Source organism: Protopterus annectens, chromosome 1.part0, assembly GCF_019279795.1.
Source record: "Protopterus annectens isolate FY-2018-M chromosome 1.part0, PAN1.0, whole genome shotgun sequence".
NCBI classification, from domain to species: domain Eukaryota; kingdom Metazoa; phylum Chordata; order Ceratodontiformes; family Protopteridae; genus Protopterus; species Protopterus annectens.
Genome location: NC_056725.1, coordinates 1,732,431,702 through 1,732,451,876, shown reverse-complemented (window position 1 = coordinate 1,732,451,876; position 20,175 = coordinate 1,732,431,702). Strand labels below are relative to the sequence as shown.

At 43.2% G+C, this 20,175-nt stretch overlaps 1 protein-coding gene across 7 annotated transcripts in view; it reads right to left on the bottom strand.

Annotated features, from left to right (window-relative positions):
- SASH1 (SAM and SH3 domain containing 1) overlaps window positions 1-20,175 on the bottom strand; it is a 1,700,050-nt gene that overhangs the window by 17,773 nt on the left and 1,662,102 nt on the right. For all 7 annotated transcript variants that reach the window (XM_044068900.1, XM_044068881.1, XM_044068872.1 and 4 more), the window contains one exon: window positions 1,086-1,217. In XM_044068900.1, coding sequence (XP_043924835.1) covers window positions 1,086-1,217 — 132 coding nt within the window. The remainder of the gene's footprint in view (window positions 1-1,085; window positions 1,218-20,175) is intronic.

Genomic DNA, 20,175 nt, shown 5'->3' with positions numbered 1-20,175 from the left:
CATTGTGGGATCACAGTACAGTGAAGATTGGGATATTTGCCCTTTCCTCACTGTAGTGCGATCTTGGAGTTGGAATATATATTTAGCGGGGGGGTGTGGGGGGCACAGCCTACCCCACAATAAAAGTTTCGGTACGCAGCCGTTTCGAAGTTCTGAGCATTCGATTACTTTATCTTTCGATAACGTAATATGAACCCAACAGTACAGTTATATATGTAAGCATGGCTTCAACAGTACAGTTATATATGTAAGCATGGCTTCAACAGTGCAGTTTTATACTCTAAACATAGTACCTATGCGTTACAAAGGCTAACAAATTAAGGCAACACAAGTTGTACAAATGCACCTTCTGAAAAATGCTGACAAGCAAGAATAATGTATCTAGCAATACCATGGAGGAAAATGAATATTACGTATTAGAAGTTTAGATGAACAGACATTATGTGATATCAAGGTAAGGGAAGCAAGCAGTATAAAGGCTCTACACGGGAGGAAAATTGTGGCAGTAATGCATATCAAGACACATGTACAATACTATTCTACATGGATTATGAAGTAGGAGAAATCTGGCTGGGCAGGAGTTTAAATAAATCTGTTGCAGCAGTTCAAAAGTAGTATGCATGCAGAGTGAGAGGATAAACTGCTGAGTAGTGTTCGAACAGCAATGTCACAAATGTGCGACATTCTTAGAATTATTGTGGACACTAGGTCTGGTGTTGGTACAGATAATTAAGGCTGTGGACTGTTAATCTAATAATTTGCACACTGTGTGATCTTGAGAAACTCACTTAAGCAGATAGTGCTTTATAATAACTGGCAAACTGGGCTGGGTCCGTCAGTCCTCTGCTGGACTACATGCATGAAGCTACCTATGAATGTATAAATACTGGTTACCTGCAGTCTGTGTGTCCTTCCTTTACAAACGACTTCCATCTTTTTCTTCTTACCCTTTTATGACAATCTTTCATTTGGCAGTCAAAATGTCCTAACCTCAGTGTTTCTTCCCTTCTGGCCAAGACTTCAGCTAGTCAGTGTTTTGTGGAGACAGCAGTTTTAACACATTTAAAGTCTACTGCACTACTTACAGCCATTCGATGCTGCTTCCTCAGTTCTTTTACACGGAATTCATCCATGTTGACAGCAACCTCTTTGACAGGCTGGTTAAGTTCTTCAGCATATCTCTGGATTAATAATTCAGGGATTCCACAACGGCCATGCTGAGAAATGAGAAACACAAGATTAAGCCATCACACCTGGATTTATCAGTACCACATCTAATAAAAATTATTAGTTTATACTGCCAGCAAAGACATTCATGCACAGGGAGTACACTTTTAGATTACCTACACTATTTTACTGTCAAACTTTTTTTTAAAATCAGTTAAAATGTGCACCAACAGTGACAGCATCTTCTCACATCTTATTTCCTGTGATTTTACCAAAATAAATATACACAATGCTTTGCCTTCTCTATTATAATGCTCTTCTCTCCTTTAAGAGACTAAATTAAAAACACTTTCACATTCAGAAAGCTGGAAGTTAAAACAACCACCTTTGGAAACTAACACAAACTGAAATACTAGAAGCTTGCACCATGAAATAGTACATAGACAAATGTATTTTGCAAGGATATGTCCTCGGCACCTCCAACACCATACTTTACTTGCAAAGTTGTAGTCTTTTGATGAAAAAGGTCCCATGCTTTGGTCAAAGCTGTCAGACCTCTAAGTTTGAATACACTGTAAACGTTTGACACTGGACATAATTTTTCACATCCTGTAAAACTAACCTTATAGTTTTCAGTTTTAATCACTGAAAAGCACACTCTGTCCATTTCCATAGATCTCCTAAGGAGTTACTGAGTATATTGCACACACAGCCTATTTCCTTCACGTAAGCATCAAAAGTAAATCAGTCAAAGGTTCAACTAGATGAAACAAGCCAGTTACCATACACCAAGAAAATAAAAAGCCCTTCTTTATAAGAGGCATGCCCCCTTGAATTTCTCATATGGAGGGTTTTACCTATCCCCCTATAAAGCTTATTCATTAACTGCATCAGCACACGACCATGCAGAAAAAGAAAAGCCCCGAAACTATGAATCTCTGCCAGCACACAGAAAAGTACAGTTGTGTACACTTACCATAAATGTAGATGTTCGAATATTCTCACTGCTGCAGTCATCACCGTTGGGTTATCCATGCTGTGGTAGCCCTCAGTCGGTCCGAATACCAGAGTCAAGGTTTTGTGCGTCAGCTGCTGCTGCTTGTTGGGTGATGTCATGTCATCCAAGCTATAAAGGAGAGCAGACGACGCCATTACGTCAGTTTTTCTTGCTTTAACCAACCAAAAAAGGTCCAAATTTAATAACTAGTAGTCCTGGGGTGAGAGACCCCCTATAGAAAAAAGTGTGTCTTTAAGGACAGCAGATATCAGGGGGAAGGAGGGAGGGAAGAATGACTGCAGCAGTGAGACTATTCAAACATCTACATTTATGGTAAGTGTACACAACTGTACTATGTTCTTCATTTCTCACTGCTGCAGTCATCACCTGTGGGAAGATTCCTAAAGCTGAGAAGGGTGGAAGGTAGATAGAAGCTTAAGATTGGGAGAGCACACCCTGCAGAATTGCAGAGGCAAACCCAGGCCTAGCCTTTGAGAATAGATTCAGATGGTAATGCTTGGTGGAGGTGTGGGCAGAAGTCCATATGGCAGCTTCCAGGATGTCCTTGGTGGGTACCCCTCTAAGGAATGTTTTCCATGGAAGGAGTAGCAAAATTGGATGTGGAGAGCTATCCATTTAGATACGGTCTGTTTGGATGCCCCTGTTTTAAAGCTGACCAAGACCTGGTCAGTTTTCTTGAATGTCTTAGTACGATCCTGATAAAATCTGGGTTGCCTGTGCACATCCAAAGAATGCAGTATCCTTTCCCCATTGTTCTGAGGGTTAGGGAAGAAGGTGGGCAGGTGGATGGCCTGGTTATGGGTAACATCCGAAACTAACTTTGGCATGAAGGAGGGGTTGGTTCTCAGGGAGACCCTGTCTGCATGGAAGATGATAAATGGGCTCAATGGCCATTAAAGCTTGAAGCTCTGACACTCTCCTGGCTGAAGTGATAGCCAGGAGAAAGGCAGTCTTCCAAGAGGGGTACTTTAATTCTGAGGATGCTACAGGCTCGAAGGGGGGCAGAGTAAGCTTTTCCAAAACACAGTCCAGATTCCAGGCTGGGGCAGGCTGCTTCTGGGATGCCTGATACTAGAGACTCCTCTAAGGAATTGTTTGATAAGAGGGTGGGAGAACAATTGGATTCTTGGGAAACATCATCTACCACCTCCAAGTTGGGTGGGATCGCAAGAGGCCTATGGCTGGGTAGGTCCTCAAACTCTCTTAGTCTTTTCATGGATTTAGGGAAATCTGTTGATTCCCATTGGAAGTGTTCCCTGACAGTGTGGAGAGTTTCCCCAAAGGAAAAGTCCTCTGGAGGTGATGCAGAAGGGATAGATTCTTCTGCATCTGAGTCTTCATAGGCAGTAAGGAGATTTTCCTCTTCAAAAACAGAGGAGTCAGATCCCACTGAGTCTAAATCCGACAGGATGTCTGGAGAAGGATCCCTTCTCCTTTTGGCTGGAGTGGCCTGATTACCCCAGATGAAAGAGATGAGATCCTCTGCCGTTTTAAGCATTCTAGTTTGAGGAGAGGGAGGAGTAGTGGAATGGAGACTTTTAGCCGTTTTCTTTGGAGTGGGTCTAAGTCTGGGCTGAAGGGTATCCCTCGGTGCCATCGGTGTCATAGTCAGAAGTGAGGGCGAAGGCCTTGAAGTGAAATCCGAAGTGCGAGCTGTATCCACGGAAGCCGGTGCCTACTTAGCGGCTCCGGACCTATCTGAAGGGCAAGACAGCTGGAGGCTCATTAGACCATGCAGACATCTGCGGTATACAGGACTCCAAAAGGGTCTCAGTAGACGCTTGTGAAGAAATCGAGTTGGGCATCAGGGGCTGCAAAAGCGCATCACTGAATTCCAAAGAACTGATGACTCGCTTAGCTGTGGAGTCGTAGGAAGGTTTGGCCTTATGCGGTCTGTCTCTATCCTTATCTTTAAATTTTTTCAGAAGATCTGCTGTTTGCAGACTGATGGATGCCATATTGGTAGTCGGAGGTGGAAGATGAAAATAACTGGCTACAAACAGAGCTCTATGAAGTACAGTTGTGTACCTACCATAAAATGTAGATGTTCGAGTGTATTCACTGTTGCAGTCATTACACTTGGGTTATCCTGCTGGCAGGCAACCTGCAGTCAGCCCGAGTTCCAAAGTCTTGGTCTGGCGTCAGTTGCTGTCGCCTCTTCCCTGATGTCAGTGCGCCAGGGGTATAAAAGTTGCAACCGACGCCATTTTCCTCAGTTTTTCTTGCCCCAGATGTCAGGTGCCCCCAGATATGAAGGCTGAAAAGATAAAAATATGCCAAACAACCATGCATATATTACTATAAACATTTCCTTCATCTAAAAGCAAATACACCACATAGGTTGTATAGAGCTGAGACGTACAGAATAGTCCCAGCAAAGACGGGGATGGTGGGGGGGTAACGAGGACTGCATTAGTGAATACACTCGAACATCTACATTTATGGTAGGTACACAACTGTACTATGTTCATCGTGTTTCACCGTTGCAGTCATTACACTTGGGTAGAATCCCAAAGCTGAGGTTTGGTGGCTGGGTCTAGATTGGATTTGGCGAGGCTACCAAGCCCTGCAGAACTGCAGTGGCAAAGCCTGCTCTGGATTTGGAGTAGAGAGGTAAGTGGTAGTGCTTGGTGAAAGTGTGCACTCAGCTCCAGGTTGCAGCTTCTAAAATGTCTTTGGTTGGTACTCCTCTGAGGAAAGCTGCTGAAGTGGCTGCTGCTCTGGTAGAATGAGGCCTAATGCCCTTAGGCACTGATTTGCCATGTTGTACATAACAGAAGCGGATGCAGTGTTCTATCCATTTGGAGATTGTCTGCTTTGTAATAGATTTTCCTTGTGATCCTGCAGCATATGCTACAAACAGTTGCTCAGTTTTTCTGAAAGCTTTTGCTTTGTCCAAGTAAAATCATAGCTGCCTGTGTATATCCAAAGTATGCAGAAGTCTTTCCCCTTTAATCTGGGGATTTGGGTAGAAAGTAGGCAAATGAATGGTTTGGTTTAAGGCCACATTGGAGACCACTTTTGGCATGGATGTTGGGTTCATCCTTAGAGAAATCCTGTCCTGGTGAAAAATGAGGAAAGGTTCCACAGCCATCAATGCCTGTAACTCTGAGACTCTTCTTGCTGAAGTTATTGCTAGGAGCAGAGCAGTTTTCCATGACAAGAATTTTAGATCAGCTGTGCTGGCTGGTTCAAATGGAGGCAGTGTTAGCTTTTCTAAAACAAAACTGAGGCCCCAAGTAGGTACTGGTGCTCTCCTAGGGGGTCTTATATTCTTTGCCCCTCTGAGGTACTGTTGTAGTAGAGGATGTGAAAAAATAGGAGGATCCATATTGTAATGAGCTGAAATGGCAGATGCGTGGATTTTAATAGATGAAAAAGATAGGCCTTTGTCCAACATATCAGTCAGGTATTGCAAAATCTGAGGCATATTAGGGACCAGTGGGTCGAGCCCTTGTGCCTGGTTCCAAGCACAGAATCTCTTCCATTTTTCTGCATAAGATTTCCTAATGCTGGGTCTCCTGGCTTCCAAAATTACATTCATAACAGCTTTAGAGAGAGGTGCAGTCTGAGTGGCTACATTATCTGCCATGCTGCCAGGTTTAAGGTTCTGAGTTGACTGTGCAGAATCTAATTGTTTTACTGTGTCAGAAGATGAGGGATTTGAGGTACAGGCCAAGGTGGGCCTTGGGACAAAGTCTTTAGGATTGGGCACCAGTTCTGGCGTGGCCAGTCTGGTGCAATCAGGATCATTTTTGGCCTCTCTTGTCTGACTTTTAGAAGTACTTTGGTGAGAAGAGGCATCGGAGGGAAGGCATAGACTGTCAGGTTTTTCCAGCTGAAAGATAGAGCATCCACTTCCATGCTTGAGAGTGATAAGTCCTTGTGCAAAATTCCTGTATTTGGCAATTGTGAGGGCAAGCAAAAAGATCTATGTCTGGGCGTCCCCATTCCATTATCATGTTGACCACTTGTGGATTTTGCTTCCATTCGTGCGGATCCATGAGATTTATGCTTAGTTTGTCTGCCAGTGTATTTTTGGTTCCTGGCAGGAATTGTGCTTGCAGATGTACCTGGTAGGTCAGTGCTGTGTTCCACAAAATCATGGTTTGTCTGCATAGGGGGTAGGAATGTGTGCCTCCTTGTTTGTTTATGTACCACATAACTATGGTATTGTCCGTCTTTATTAATAATTGCCCTGGATGTATTAGGTCCTTGAAGGCTGTCAGGGCATTCTGTACAGCTAGCATCTCACAGCTAGCATCTTTTTTTGATTGATGTGAAGATGCATTTGTTCCTTGGGCCAGGTGCCCTGAATACATTTTCCTGCCATATGTGCTCCCCCAGGCATAATATGATGCATCCATTGTTATTGTCTACCTTGCTGTAGGTAAGGTGAAAGGCTGTCTCTTGTTGTGGTGACAGGCCTGGGACCACCATTGAAACTCCTGTTGTAGGCAGGGAATCAAGGTTATGATTGTCTCTAGGCTGTGACAATGCTGAGTTCAAACACTTTTCAGATACCATTGTAGTTTCCTCATATGCAGTTTGGCATATGGAATTAGTAGAATGCAAGATGCCATGAAACCCAGGGCCTGCAGAATTTTTCTTGCAGGGAGCTGGGTCTTTGTTGCCATCATTTGAAAGTAATGAGTCAGTTGCCTTTGTTTGTCTGGCGTGAGATAAGCCATCTGGGCAGTTGTATTTAAGCTTGCACCCAGGAATATTATCTCTTGAGGGGGCACTAGTTTTGATTTATTTTCGTTTACTGTGTACCCTAGGCAAATTAGCAATCTTTTTACAAACACCAGGTGTTTTAGAAGAATGTCCTTGCTCTCTGCTTGAATAAGGCAGTCATCCAAGTAGGGATATATTTGAATTCCTTTTTGTCTGCAATATGCAATTACTGGTGCCAGGCATTTTGTGAAGACCCTGGGCGCAGTACAAAAGCCAAAGGGCAGTGCAGAGAATTGGTAATGCAATGAGCCTGCTATAAATCTGAGGTATCTTCTGCACAATTGTCTGATTGGGACATGCAGGTATGCCTCGTTGAGATCCAAAGTAACTAGCCAGGGCTCCTTGCCCAGCATGGGCAGAAGTTGTTGTAGTGTTAACATTTTGAATTTTGGAACATCCAGGAAAGTATTTAGGATTGACAGGTCCAGTATTGGTCTCCAGGCTTTGTCTTTTCTGGGTACTGAGAAAAGTCCTGAGTAAAATCCTTGACTCTGTTCTTCTTGTGGAACTTTTTGAATAGCTCCCATATCCATAAGAGCAGCAATCTGTTTTTGTGTCTCTGCCCATTGGGTTTGTGGCAGGTTTGGCATACCTTTTGGTTTTGGAAGCATGTGGAAGTGGAATCTGTACCCTTGAGAAACTATATTCAACACCCATTGGTCTTGGGTGATCATGTGCCAATTTTTTGAGAAAAGTGCTAGCTTTCCCCCTAGGGGTGCTGTCAACTGGCAAGAGCTTGGCATTTGCAGAGGGAAGTCATTGTGACTGTTTCCTATAAGGTTGTGATTTGTCTTCTCCACCTTTGGGGGCTGAAGCATCCCATAGTTTAGGTCTGTAGGAGCCTTAGGGCTGAGATCTGCCTCTTGGGCGTCTGTATCTGCCTCTTTGTGGCCTGTCTGACACTGGAAAGGACCAAATTTTAGAAGGCCAGTTTCTGCTAAATCTGGGTGGTTGAACTTGTAAGAAATCTTTCACAGTTTGCATTGACTTTGCTTTATCCTCCATTTTCTTTTAACACCTCTTCTGCCTTAACACCAAACAAAGAATCATGCTGTAGTGGGACATCCAATAATTGTACTTTAACATGGTCAGGTAAACTTTGTTCTTTCAACCAAGCATGTCTTCGAATAACTGAGCCTGTAACTGCAGCTCTACAAGAAGCCTCTAATGAATCAAAACCACATTGTAGAGTATGCTTTCCCACTTGTTCAACTGCATGCAATAAATCCTGCATTTCTTTACTGTCAGGACTTTCTATATTTGTAACCATTTTCTGCTTTACCAATGACATGAGATACTGTCGATATTTAAGCATGTGAAACTGACAGTTTAAAGCTCTTACAGCTAAAGTAGCGGAAGTGTAAACTTTTTCCCCCCATCTGTCCAGAGCTCTGGAATCTCTATCTGAGGTACAGGATTTTTGGCAGTGGAAGCTTTAACCCCTTTAGGACCCTGAGAAATTGTTTCTGGGTCTGCAGCAGGGTTTTTGTAAAGAAATTTATGAGAGTCGGGGACCCTGTATAGTACCTGTCTGGCTTTACTGGTGCAGGGGGTAAAGAATCTGGAGACAGACTGGATTCAGAAAAAAAACATCTACAATATCAAGCACAGGGGGGACAGCTAGGGGCCTGTGCTGATTCAATAAAAGGAAATCTCTGAGCCTTTTCTTGGATTCTGAGTAATCCTGGCTCTCCCAATGGAAATGCTCCCTCATGGTGTGCAGGGTTTCACCAAAAGAGTAATCTTCAGGCAGTGAGGCTGATGGAATGGACTCCTTAGCATCATAGTCCTCATAGGGAGGGAGAGAATAGCCCTGGTCAGAAGAAGAAGAATCAGAGGAAATGGAAACCTGATCAGAGGAATCATAATCAGTGTCTTGCCTAGGCCTTTTGTCAGGAGGGGGATGGGAGCCCCTGATTAAAGTAATAAGGTCTTCGGCCACTTTAAGCATCTGTTTCTTTGGCAAGGATGACTGTTCTGGAGAATGATGTACTTGTTTCCTTGTGTTTAATGGTGTTTTTGACTTTGCCTTTGCTGCTGTAGTAGCTTTAATTGTAAGCTGTGAAGGTCTGAAAACACCCTCAGAAGCCGGTGCCTGCTCAGCAGCTCTGGACCCATCTGAGGATATAGCTTCCGTAGGCCCAATACCTTGAGTTTCCACAGGCTTCGGTGTCTCCACGTGGCTGTCAGTTACGGCCTGTGGCTCTGAGGTAGCGGGTGTCAGGGGCTGCGAAAGCGCCTCACTGAGAACTGGCGACTGGCCTAGAAGAGGCTTTGACGTCAGTTTTGGACCTCGGATGCCTGTCTTTTTCTTTGTCTTTGCGTGTTTTATACATTCTGGTCGTCGGTTGTTCCAACGGCATTATGTAATTAAATCTTCATCCAAAAAAATGTAAAGCAAAATCAAACCGACGTTTAATAGTGCGTTTATTGAATCTAGCACAAAACCGACAACTAGTAACATTGTGGTCAGGGCCTAGGCAAGGAATGCAGTAAGAGTGAAAGTCCTTATGAGGTATTTGCTTCCCACAAGAAATACAATTATTAACTTTTACTGAAATCGGTCTGGAGCAAGAAAAAATTTCCCCAACGGGGTACTTAGCTTTATTGAAGACTTCGGTTCTGAAATTCAATTTTGAAAATCTCAAGAGTCGGCCGACCGGCACTTGCGAACTGCTTTTGCTTCGGGCACCACGCAGCAAGAAAGACTGAAGAAAATGGCATCAGTTGCAACTTTTATACCCCTGGCGCACTGACGTCAGGGAAGAGGTGACAGCAACCGACGCCGGACCAAGACTTTGGAACTCGGGCCGACTGCGGGTCACCTGCCAGCAGGATAACCCAAGTGTAATGACTGCAACAGTGAAACACGATGAACATCAATAGTTCTAGCGTTAAAGAGGGCACAGAACTGACAGCGAGGTACGTCGTGGTTTGGGCCTAAGCAAGTGATACAGTAAGAATGGAAGTCTTGCTGTGGTATTAGTTTTCTACAGGTGAGACAGTTATTGACATTTTCGGACATCGGTTAGTGCAAGAAAAAGGAAGGATCCCCAATGGGGTACTTAGCTTTAGACGGTTTCAGCTGAAGTTCGAAATCTGGAAACAGCCGACCAGTACTGTTGCGAATTGCTTCTGCTATGGGCACCATGGCAAGAAAGACTGAGGTAATGGCATTGCCTGCTCTCCTTTATAGCTCAGATGACCTGAAGTCATCCAACAAGCGACAGCAGCCGATGCACAAAACCTTGACTCTGGTATTTGGACCAAATGAGGGCTACCACAGCATGGATAACCCAATGGTGATGACTGCAGCAGTGAGAAGTGAAGAATGTCTGTGCTGGCAAGAACTCCCTATGGACAACAGCTGAATTTCATGGAACAGAAGATAAGTTTAAACCCATCCACCTTATAGTTAGTCTAGTGTTGGACAAGCAGCATATCATCATATCAGGCCTATTGTCATGGAGTGGGGGCTCCCATCTGGAACGCTGATGACCCAGGATGGAGTAGAGGTCCATGAGCCAAAACAGCAGCCTGGAAGGGGGTGACCACTGAAAGCAGCCAATACTGGCTCTATTTTCTTGAAAGAAGATACAAATGCTACATTGTCAGCTCCACTGTGGGGTCTGCAATGCACAACAAGCATATCATGGTAAAATGCAGTGTTAATGGATGTAGACTGATGACGTGGGTGAGAATCACAGACCATTGGCTCTCCATCTTTCTTCAGCACTCCAACAGGGGAAAACAACGTAATTTGTCCAAAAACAAACAGAAAACAGTATGACAATGCAGACTGACTACTGCCCAAATCCTCACTACTTTTCCTAGGTTTGTTTAGTGTCTCATTTACAAATGGAACACAAGACAGACCTATCACTAAAGAAATACTTTGTAAATGGTTATGAAATTGCATTCTCTCCTGCTAAGGCAAATGTCACAAAGCTTGAAATGGAGTTGCTAAATCTCTCATTCTTCTAAAGTAGTAGGCAGACATTTTAGAGCATTTCAGCTCAAAATAACTGTGACATAGACCTTTAAACCCACATTCACAAACCATCACAAGGTTGTCAGTCCAGATTTGCCTCTTCGGTACTACACAATTTAATTAATACTTTTCTTTTTGTGCTTTAGTACACTGCTTGATACTGTAGCCACTTTTTTTTTTTGCTCCAAACCCCTGTGATGATCAAGCTCCCCATGGCCACTTTACTAATTCTTTCCTCCAAAAAAATGAGAGTCCTACTTACCTCATTCATTCCTCTATCAGTATGAAAGGAGTGGTGGCATTCATCCGCACAGTTGTATCAGGGTTCTCTCTTTCTAGCCATACATGTTCACATTACACATGCCTACACTACCCCCTAGGGTTGACATGTTGTTGGTAACTGTTATGGTTATGTCCCCCCACTTTTATGACAGCATGATCTCACAATCAGCCTGACTCACTGAAGGCAAGCTCTTCCAATGATCTCAAGCCTGTATTAGGGATTCCCTCCTTAGTTCACATGCTAGACAGGGACACCCAACAACTCTTCTCCGAATGAGGTGACAGATCACACCTCCTCATCCCCAGCAAGCATCCTTCTCCGAACTCTGGTTTGGCTAACAACCTGGAGTTATCTAACTCATACTCAGGATGTTATCTCTCTATGCCATTGCAGCTGGTCATTCAGTGTTATGAACAGGACAGTAAAACTGTGTGAAACAACCAGTAGATACATTTCCAGCATTTCAGTAGCTCTACTACACAGGTGACTCTGCTAGATGGATCACGTGGTTTTGATTTATTCTCTACATCAATCAAAATAATGCATACCCTTTCCGGACGTTCCCATGGATGGGGATGGATGCTGACCCATAACATATGGTCCTCTCAGCTAGACAAACTGGTGCAATCTTATAATAAAATTGCAAAATTTGCAAGTAACTGTATTAATCAACCACATTACTGCCTTGCATTTCTGTCCCTTAAATGGTTGGAACTACCTAATCTGTTGCCCTACACTCACATTAAGACTGCACACAATATCCCCTATAGCCCAGAAAGATGGCCTGTCACCAGTCAGTTATTAAATTGGTACTTTTTTTTATTTCTATTCACTGAATGGGATAGTGCACTGATCATGATGGATCATTTTCAGGCTCTGTCCAGGAAAATAACATAAAAAGTACAGTTGTGTACTTACCATAAATGTAGATGTTCGAGTATATTCACTGTTGCAGTCATTACAATTGGGTTATCCTGCTGGTAGGCTACCCGCAGTCGGCCTGAATTCCAAAGTCTAGGTCCGGCGTCGGTCGCTGTTGTCTCCTCCCTGACGTCAGTGCGCCAGGGGTATAAAGGATGCAGCCGACACCATTTTCTTCAGTTTTTCTTGCCCCAGATGTCAGGTGCCCCCAAAAGGGTAGGCTAAAAATATGTCAATAAAGCATGCATGCACCAAGGTACATTTTTCTTCCTTCATCTACAAGCAAATACACCACATAGGTTGTATAGAATAGAGAAGTACAGATAAGTTCCAGCAAAGACAAGGGGGATGGTGGGAGGGTAACCTGGACTGCAACAGTGAATACACTTGAACATCTACATTTATGGTAAGTACACAACTGTACTATGTTCATCGTGTTTCACTGTTGCAGTCATTACAATTGGGTTGAATCCCAAAGCTGAGGTTGGGAGGCTGGAGATAAATAGGATTAGGAGCGGCTATGAGGCCCTGCAGAACTGCAGTGGCAAAGCCTGCCCTGGATTTAGAGTAGAGAGGTAAGTGGTAGTGCTTTGTAAAAGTGTGCACTGAGCTCCAGGTTGCAGCCTCTAAAATGTCTTTGGTTGGTACTCCTCTGAGGAAGGCTGCTGAAGTGCTGCTGCTCTGGTTGAATGTGGCATAATGCCCTTAGGCACTGATTTGCCATGTTGTGAATAGCAGAAACGAATGCAGTGGTCTATCCACTTTGAAATAGTCTGCTTTGAGATAGCCTTTCCTTGTGATCCTGCAGCATATGCCACTAGTAATTGCTCAGTCCTTCTGAAAGCTTTGGTTCTGTCCAAGTAGAAGCGCAGCTGTCTGTGTATGTCCAAAGAATGCAGAAGTCTCTCACCCTTATTCTGTGGGTTTGGGTAAAAGGTAGGCAAATGAATAGTTTGGTTAAGGGCCACACTGGACACTACCTTAGGCATATATTTCGGGTTTGTCCTCAGAGAAACCCTATCTGGATGGAAAATGACAAAAGGTTCCACAGCCATGAGTGCCTGTAGCTCTGAGACTCATCTTGCAGAGGTTATTGCTAGGAGCAGAGCTGTTTTCCATGATAAAAATTTTATATCAGCTGTAGCAGCTGGCTCAAAAGGAGGCAGGGTGAGTTTTTCCAAGACCTAATTGAGGTCCCATGCAGGTATTGGTGATCTCCTTGGAGGCCTTAAGTTTTTGGCTCCGCTGAGGTACTGCCTTAATAAAGGATGAGAAAAAATAGGTGGCTCTGTATTGTGATGAGCTGAAATGGCAAAGGCATGAATATTAATTGATGAAAAGGATAGGTCTTTCTCCAGCATCTCAGTTAAATATTGCAAAATCTGATGAATATTTGGTACAGTCATGTCAATCCCTTGTGCCTGGTTCCAAGCACAGAATCTCTTCCATTTTTCAGCATAATATTTTCTGGTACTAGGCCTCCTGGCCTCCAAAATAACATACATAACTGCTTTAGAGAGAGGTGTGTTTTGAATGACTACATTATCCGCCATGCTGTCAGATTTAAGGTCTTGAGTTGGCTGTGCAGGATCTGATTGTTGTGTTGGGACAGTAAGTGAGGAATTTGAGGTAATGTCCAGGCTGGGTATTGAGACAAGTTCCTTAGGATTGGGTACCAGTGCTGGCGGGGCCAGTCTGGGGCAATCAGTATAATTTTTGGCTTCTCTTGTCTGACTTTTAGAAGAACCTTGGGAAGGAGAGGCAGTGGAGAAAAGGCATATACTGTTAAGTTTTTCCAGCTGAAAGATAGAGCATCCACTCTCCATGCTTGCTTGTGATAAGTCCTTGTGCAGAATCTCTGTAGTTGGCAGTTGTGAGGGGAAGCAAATAGATCTATGTCCGAGCATCCCCAATTCCTTGTTATCATGCTGAAGACGTGCGGATCCAATTTCCACTCGTGGGGATCCATGAGTTTTCTGCTTAGTTTGTCTGCCAGAGTATTTATCTTTCCTGGCAGGAATTGTGCCTGCAGATGTACTTGATAAGTCAATGCTGTGTCCCACAAGTTCATGGCTAGTCTGCAGAGTGGGTAGGAGTGCGTGCCCCCCTGCTTGTTTATATACCACATGACTGTAGTATTGTCCGTCTTTATCAGTAGTTGTCCCGGATGAAGTAGATCCTTGAAGGCTGTCAGGGCATTCTAAACAGCTAGCATCTCTTTTTGGTTGATATGTAGATGCATTTGGATTGCGGACCATGTGCCCTGAATACATCTTCCTGCCATGCATCTGCTGTTAGTATCTGCCTGGCTGTGGGTAAAGCGAATGGCTGCCCCTTGTTGTGGTGACAGGCCTTTGCCCACCATCGAAACTCCTGTTGCAGGCAGGGAATGAAGGTAATTATTGTTTCCAGGCTGTGGCAATGTTGAGTCCAAACACTTTTTAGATACCACTGAAGTTTCCTCATATGCAGTCTTGCATATGGAATTAGCAGAATGCAGGATGCCATGAAGCCCAAAGCCTGCAGAATTTTTCTTGCAGATAATTGGGTTTTTGTTGCCAACAATTTGAAATAAGTAGTCAGTTGCCTTTGTTTGTCTGGCATGAGATAAGCCATCTGGGCAGTTGTATTTAAGCTTGCACCCAGGAATTTTATCTCTTGAGAGGGTACTAGTTTGGATTTCTTTTCGTTTACTGTGTACCCTAGGCATGTTAGTAATCTTTTTACAAACCCCAGATGCTGTAGTAGAATGTCCTTGTTCTCTGCTTGAATAAGGCAGTCGTCCAAGTAAGGATATATTTGTATTCCTCTTTGTCTGCAAAATGCAATTACTGGAGCCAGGCATTTTGTGAAGACCCTGGGCGCAGTAGATAAGCCAAAGGGCAGTGCAGAGAATTGGTAGTGCATTGAGCCAGCTATGAATCTGAGGTATCTTCTGCATGACTGTCTGATTGGAACATGCAGGTATGCCTCTTTTAGGTCTAAAGTCACAAGCCAAGCCTTCTTGCCCAGCATGGGCAGAAGCTGCTGCAGAGTCAACATTTTGAATCTTGGAATATCCAGATATGTGTTTAGAATAGATAGGTCCAGTATTGGTCTCCAGGCTTTGTCCTTTCTGGGTACCAATAATATTCTTGAGTAAAATCCTTGTCCCTGCTCTTGCTGTGGTACTTGCTGAATGGCCCTTATGTCCATGAGGGATGACACTTGCTTTTGTGCCTCTGCCCATTGATCTTTTGGCAGGTCTGGCAAATAGTTTGCCTTTGGCAGGGTGTGAAAGTGAAACCTGTAGCCTTGTGACACTATATCCAAGACTCATTTGTCCTGGGTTATTACATGCCAATTTTGAGAAAAAAGTGCTAGTTTTCCCCTAAAGGTGCTGCCAGAAGATAAGTGCTTGGCGCAGGCAGGGGGAAGTCATTGGGACTGTTTCCTGTATGGCTGTGATTTGTCTTCTCCGCTTTTGGAGGTAGAAGTACCCCATTGTTTAGACCTGTATGAGTCTCGAGGCTGGGATCTACCTCTAGGGCATCTGTATCTGCCTCTTTGTGGCCTGTCTGACACTGGAAAGGACCAATTCTTTGTAGGCCAGTGCCTGCTAAATCTTGGAGGCTGTACCTGTAAGAAATCCTTGACTGTTTGCATAGATTTAGCTTTGTCCTCCATTTTCTTCAACACCTATTCTGCTTTAACACCAAACAAGGTATCATGCTGTAATGGAGCATCTAATAATTGTTTTAACATGATCAGGCAGATTCTGTTCCTTTAGCCAAGCATGCCTCCTAATGACAGAACCTGTTAACAGCGGCCCTGCAGGAGGCCTCCAGAGAATCAAAACCACATTGCAAAGTACGCTTTCCCACTTGTTCAGCTGCATGCAATAAATCCTGCATTTCTTTGTTTTCTGCACATTCAGAATTTATCAACATTTTCTGTTTAAGCAGTGACATAATATCTTGCTGATATTTACGCATATGAAACTGACAATTTAAAGCCCTTACAGCCAAGGTAGCAGAAGTGTAAATCTTTTTTCCCCATCTGTCCAGTGCCCTAGAATCCCTGTCAGAGGGGGTAGGGTTTTTTGCAGTGGAAGCTTTGACCCCTTTGGGACCCTGAGAAATTGTTTCTGGGTCAGCAGCAGGGTTCTTAAAAAGACATTTATGTGAATCAGGAACTCTGTAGTATCTGTCTGGCTTAACAGGAGCTGGAGGTAAAGAGTCAGGAGTCAGACTGGACTCTGAAAATACATCATCTACAATGTCTAACACAGGTGGAATAGCAAGGGGCCTGTGCTGAGGTAGTAAAAGGAAGTCTCTGAGCTTTTTCTTAGATTCTGAATAATCTTGGCTCTCCCAGTGGAAATGCTCCCTCATGGTATGCAGAGTTTCCCCAAAAGAATAATCCTCAAGAGGAGAGGCTGAAGGGATAGATTCTTCAGCATCAGAATCCTCATAGGGAGGAAAAGAGTATTCCTGATCAGAGGAGGAATCAGAAGAAATGGAAACCTGATCTGAAGATTCATATTCTGTCTCTTGCCTATGCCTCTTATCAGGAGGGGGATGGGAACCCCTGATCAAAGTAATTAGGTCTTCGGCCATTTTGAGCATCTGTTTTTTTAGGCATGGAGGCCTGTCCATGGGTCTGTTGTACTTGTTTCTTTGTCTTTAGAGATGCTTTAGTCTTTGCCTTTGAAGCTGAAGTAGTTTTAACATATAACTGTGTAGGCCTGAAAACACCCTCAGAAGCCGATGCCTGCTCAGCGGCTCCGGATCCATCTGAGGGAATAGTTTCCGAGGTTCCAATACCTTGAGTTTCCAGCGGCCTAGTTGGCTCCATGTGGGAGTCTGAAGCGGCCTGCAGCTCTAAAGTAGCGGGCTTCAGGGCCTGCGAAAGTGCCTCACTGAGAACTGGCGACTGGCTTAGAAGAAGCCTCGTCATCAGTTTTGGACCTCGGATGCCTGTCCTTTTCTTTTTCTTTGTGTTTCTTTTGAATTGTGGTAGTCGGATGGCTATCCGACGACATCTTGTAATAAAATCTTCTGCCAAAATAGTGAAATGCAAAATTGTACTGACGCTTAATAGTGCGTTGGTTAAATCTAGCACAAAACCGACAATTAGCAACGTCGTGATCAGGGCCTAGGCAAGGAATACAGTAAGAATGGAAGTCCTTATGAGGTATTTGCTTCCCACAAGAAATACAATTATTAACTTTTTCTGACATCGGTCTGGAGCAAGAAAAAAGTTTCCCCAACAGGGTACTTAGCTTTTTATGAAGACTTCGGATCTGATATTTGAACACGAAAATCTCAGGAGTCGGCCAACCGGCACTTGCGAACTTCTTTTGTTTCGGGCACCGCGCGGCAAGAAAGATGGAAGAAAATGGCATCGGCTGCATCTTTTATACCCCTGGCACACTGACATCAGGGAGGAGGCGACAGCAAACGATGCCAGACCTAGACTTTGGAATTCAGGCTGACTGCTGGTAGCCTGCCAGCAGGATAATTCAATTGTAATGACTGCAACAGTGAAACATGATGAACATCAATAGAATGAAAAAGTGAAACAATCATACAGGTGCAAATGTTCAAGATTTGTCCACAAAGTAGTCCAAGGAAACATAGTAACATTCAGAGATAGGAGATGACAGTTCAATTTGAAATATAATGATAGAGATTTGAAAGAAGCATCCAGAAGAACAGCAAGTTTTAGTCTATATTCTCATTGCACTGGAGGAAATAAACTGAGGTCTAAACTATATACATTGTTGAGAATAAATAATCCTGTTGGAGGGAGAGGGTGAGGGAGAAGGGAGACTAGATGAGTACCAAATAAAGGATATTTTTAAAATTGTATAAAAATCTGCACCAACTGAGTTGCTTACTTTTGTGATAGCCCATTTACCCTCTTCATGGACACAGAAGATGCAAGCCTGTCCCACCACTCAGAGAGGAACAGACATGACAACTACCCTGGTTAGGATGGCAGTCTTTCACTGACTTTTACATACAGACACACACAGACACACGCACACACACACACACACTTACCCTCTGCCTGTGCAATTTAGAGGATTGCTAATTTGGCTACCTATATGTATTTTGGATGGGAAAGGAAACTGAAGCATCAGGAGAAATCCCACATGAATACAAACAGAAAAATGCAAACTCTATACAGGCAGTCTGATTGGGCCTGAACTAGATAACCAGGTATGATGAGGGGGAAACGTTAACAGTTGCACCACTGTACCTGAAGGGAATTAGTTTATTTATATATGTACTTATTTATTTTTCACAGTATTGTGGATGTATGTATGGATGGCATATGTCTGTAGTGCGGTCTGTACCACTATTTTACCCCATCTATTAGTGTCACACTCACCTAAATAAATGATTAAAACAGAAGCTTAGACTCACCTTTACTTACCAGACAGTACAGGAAATATATATGAACAAACAGTTATGAGGAAAGATGGTCTCACGCACAGATCTATCTAGGTACACACGTGTATATGTATGTGTCTAGCTATCTATCTATCTGTATAAAGTTTGCATCTACATGTTTAATTATTCACATATACGCTTATTTCGGTATTGAACATTGTTTTGTGGAAACTGGGGGTGGGGTGCTGAACCAGTGGCTAACAGTCAACACTGCATGACGTTGTGGGCTGGTGGGGTTCCTATCAGCAGACCGAAGACGCATGTTTTCAAATGCGTCTTGGTCAAACTGACAAAACCGAAACTAAAATTTCGAAGTGGCATGTAAGCGAATTCTTTCCCTGGGAAAGAATTTGCTTGGCCGCTTTGGTACTTTGCTGTTTTCGGCACTGTAGTGCGGTCTCGGAGTTGGTATATTTAAGTAGGGGGTGTGGGGGGGCACAGCCCCCCACACTGGGGGGTGTGGGGGTAAAGTCCCCCACTTAATCTCATGTTTTAATGTACTTTTTTTTTTGTTGGAATGGGAAAAAAAATCGCTGTTCTGACAGTTCAGTTTTGTAAACTTTCGCTTACATGGGGTTCGATTAATCATCGTTTGCTTACCTAAGCATTAGGTGATCTAATATAGACCTGGCTGGTGTAATGGTTAAGACAGTTACCTCAGAGACACAAGGCACAGGGTTTGATTTTCACCTTTGAAAGGAAAATTGGGTAAGCTTAAAATGGCCCACAAAGGCAGCTAGTCTAGTAATTACTTATGAATGTATTAACCTGCTAGGGACAAGTCAGGTACTTTATAAACTGCTAGACTATAATACATTAATGTCAATGGACCATATACAAGAGGTAAGCAGAATTACAACTTTAGTCTGCTGTTTTAAACAAACTCGAACCCTACATGTAAGCCTTTAAAAGATAAACAGAGTTGGTCAACAGTTAAATAAGACTATGGTTGTCACAAATCAGCCTTAACCTTATCACTATGACACTAAAAGTTGGACTACATCACTTGCCATAATACCACAAGGTAATGGAAGGAACCATTCATTGTAGGGGAGTACAATCACAAATCAGATTACTGTTTGGGAAAAGGCAATATTACTACATGGATTTCCATTCTTATGGCTTTAAAGTGTCAAGAGATATTATGGGTCACATTTCATTTAATATCTGTACCCAGAAATCGTATTATCTTTCAGATCTCTCCTTACTGTTTTCACAACTGCTTTTTCCCCATTTCATTTAAATATGACATCAACATGCAAAAGGAAACTGTGCCAAAAAGTGGTACACTTACAGACCTTGATTTAACAGTCTGAGCTCTGAGCTTGGTATTTGCATTCATTGCGTTGGGTTGCCTTTCTGGAACAAAGAAAAAGGGCATATCAAGTATAAAATTATTTAGAAAGTGACACAATTTTGGATAGTTTTGGACTTAGAATTAATTATTTTTCTAATGTTATTTTCAGAGAGAAATAAGCTTGTAGATACTGGGGCGAGTTGTGTTTAATGTTTTAATCAGTGAAAATGAGTTGCAGCTTATGAAGAGTTTTAAAACATTCACCCCAGGCATTTTCAGTGCCCTTTGAGTCTGATGGCATAGTACATGTGATGGGGAGTT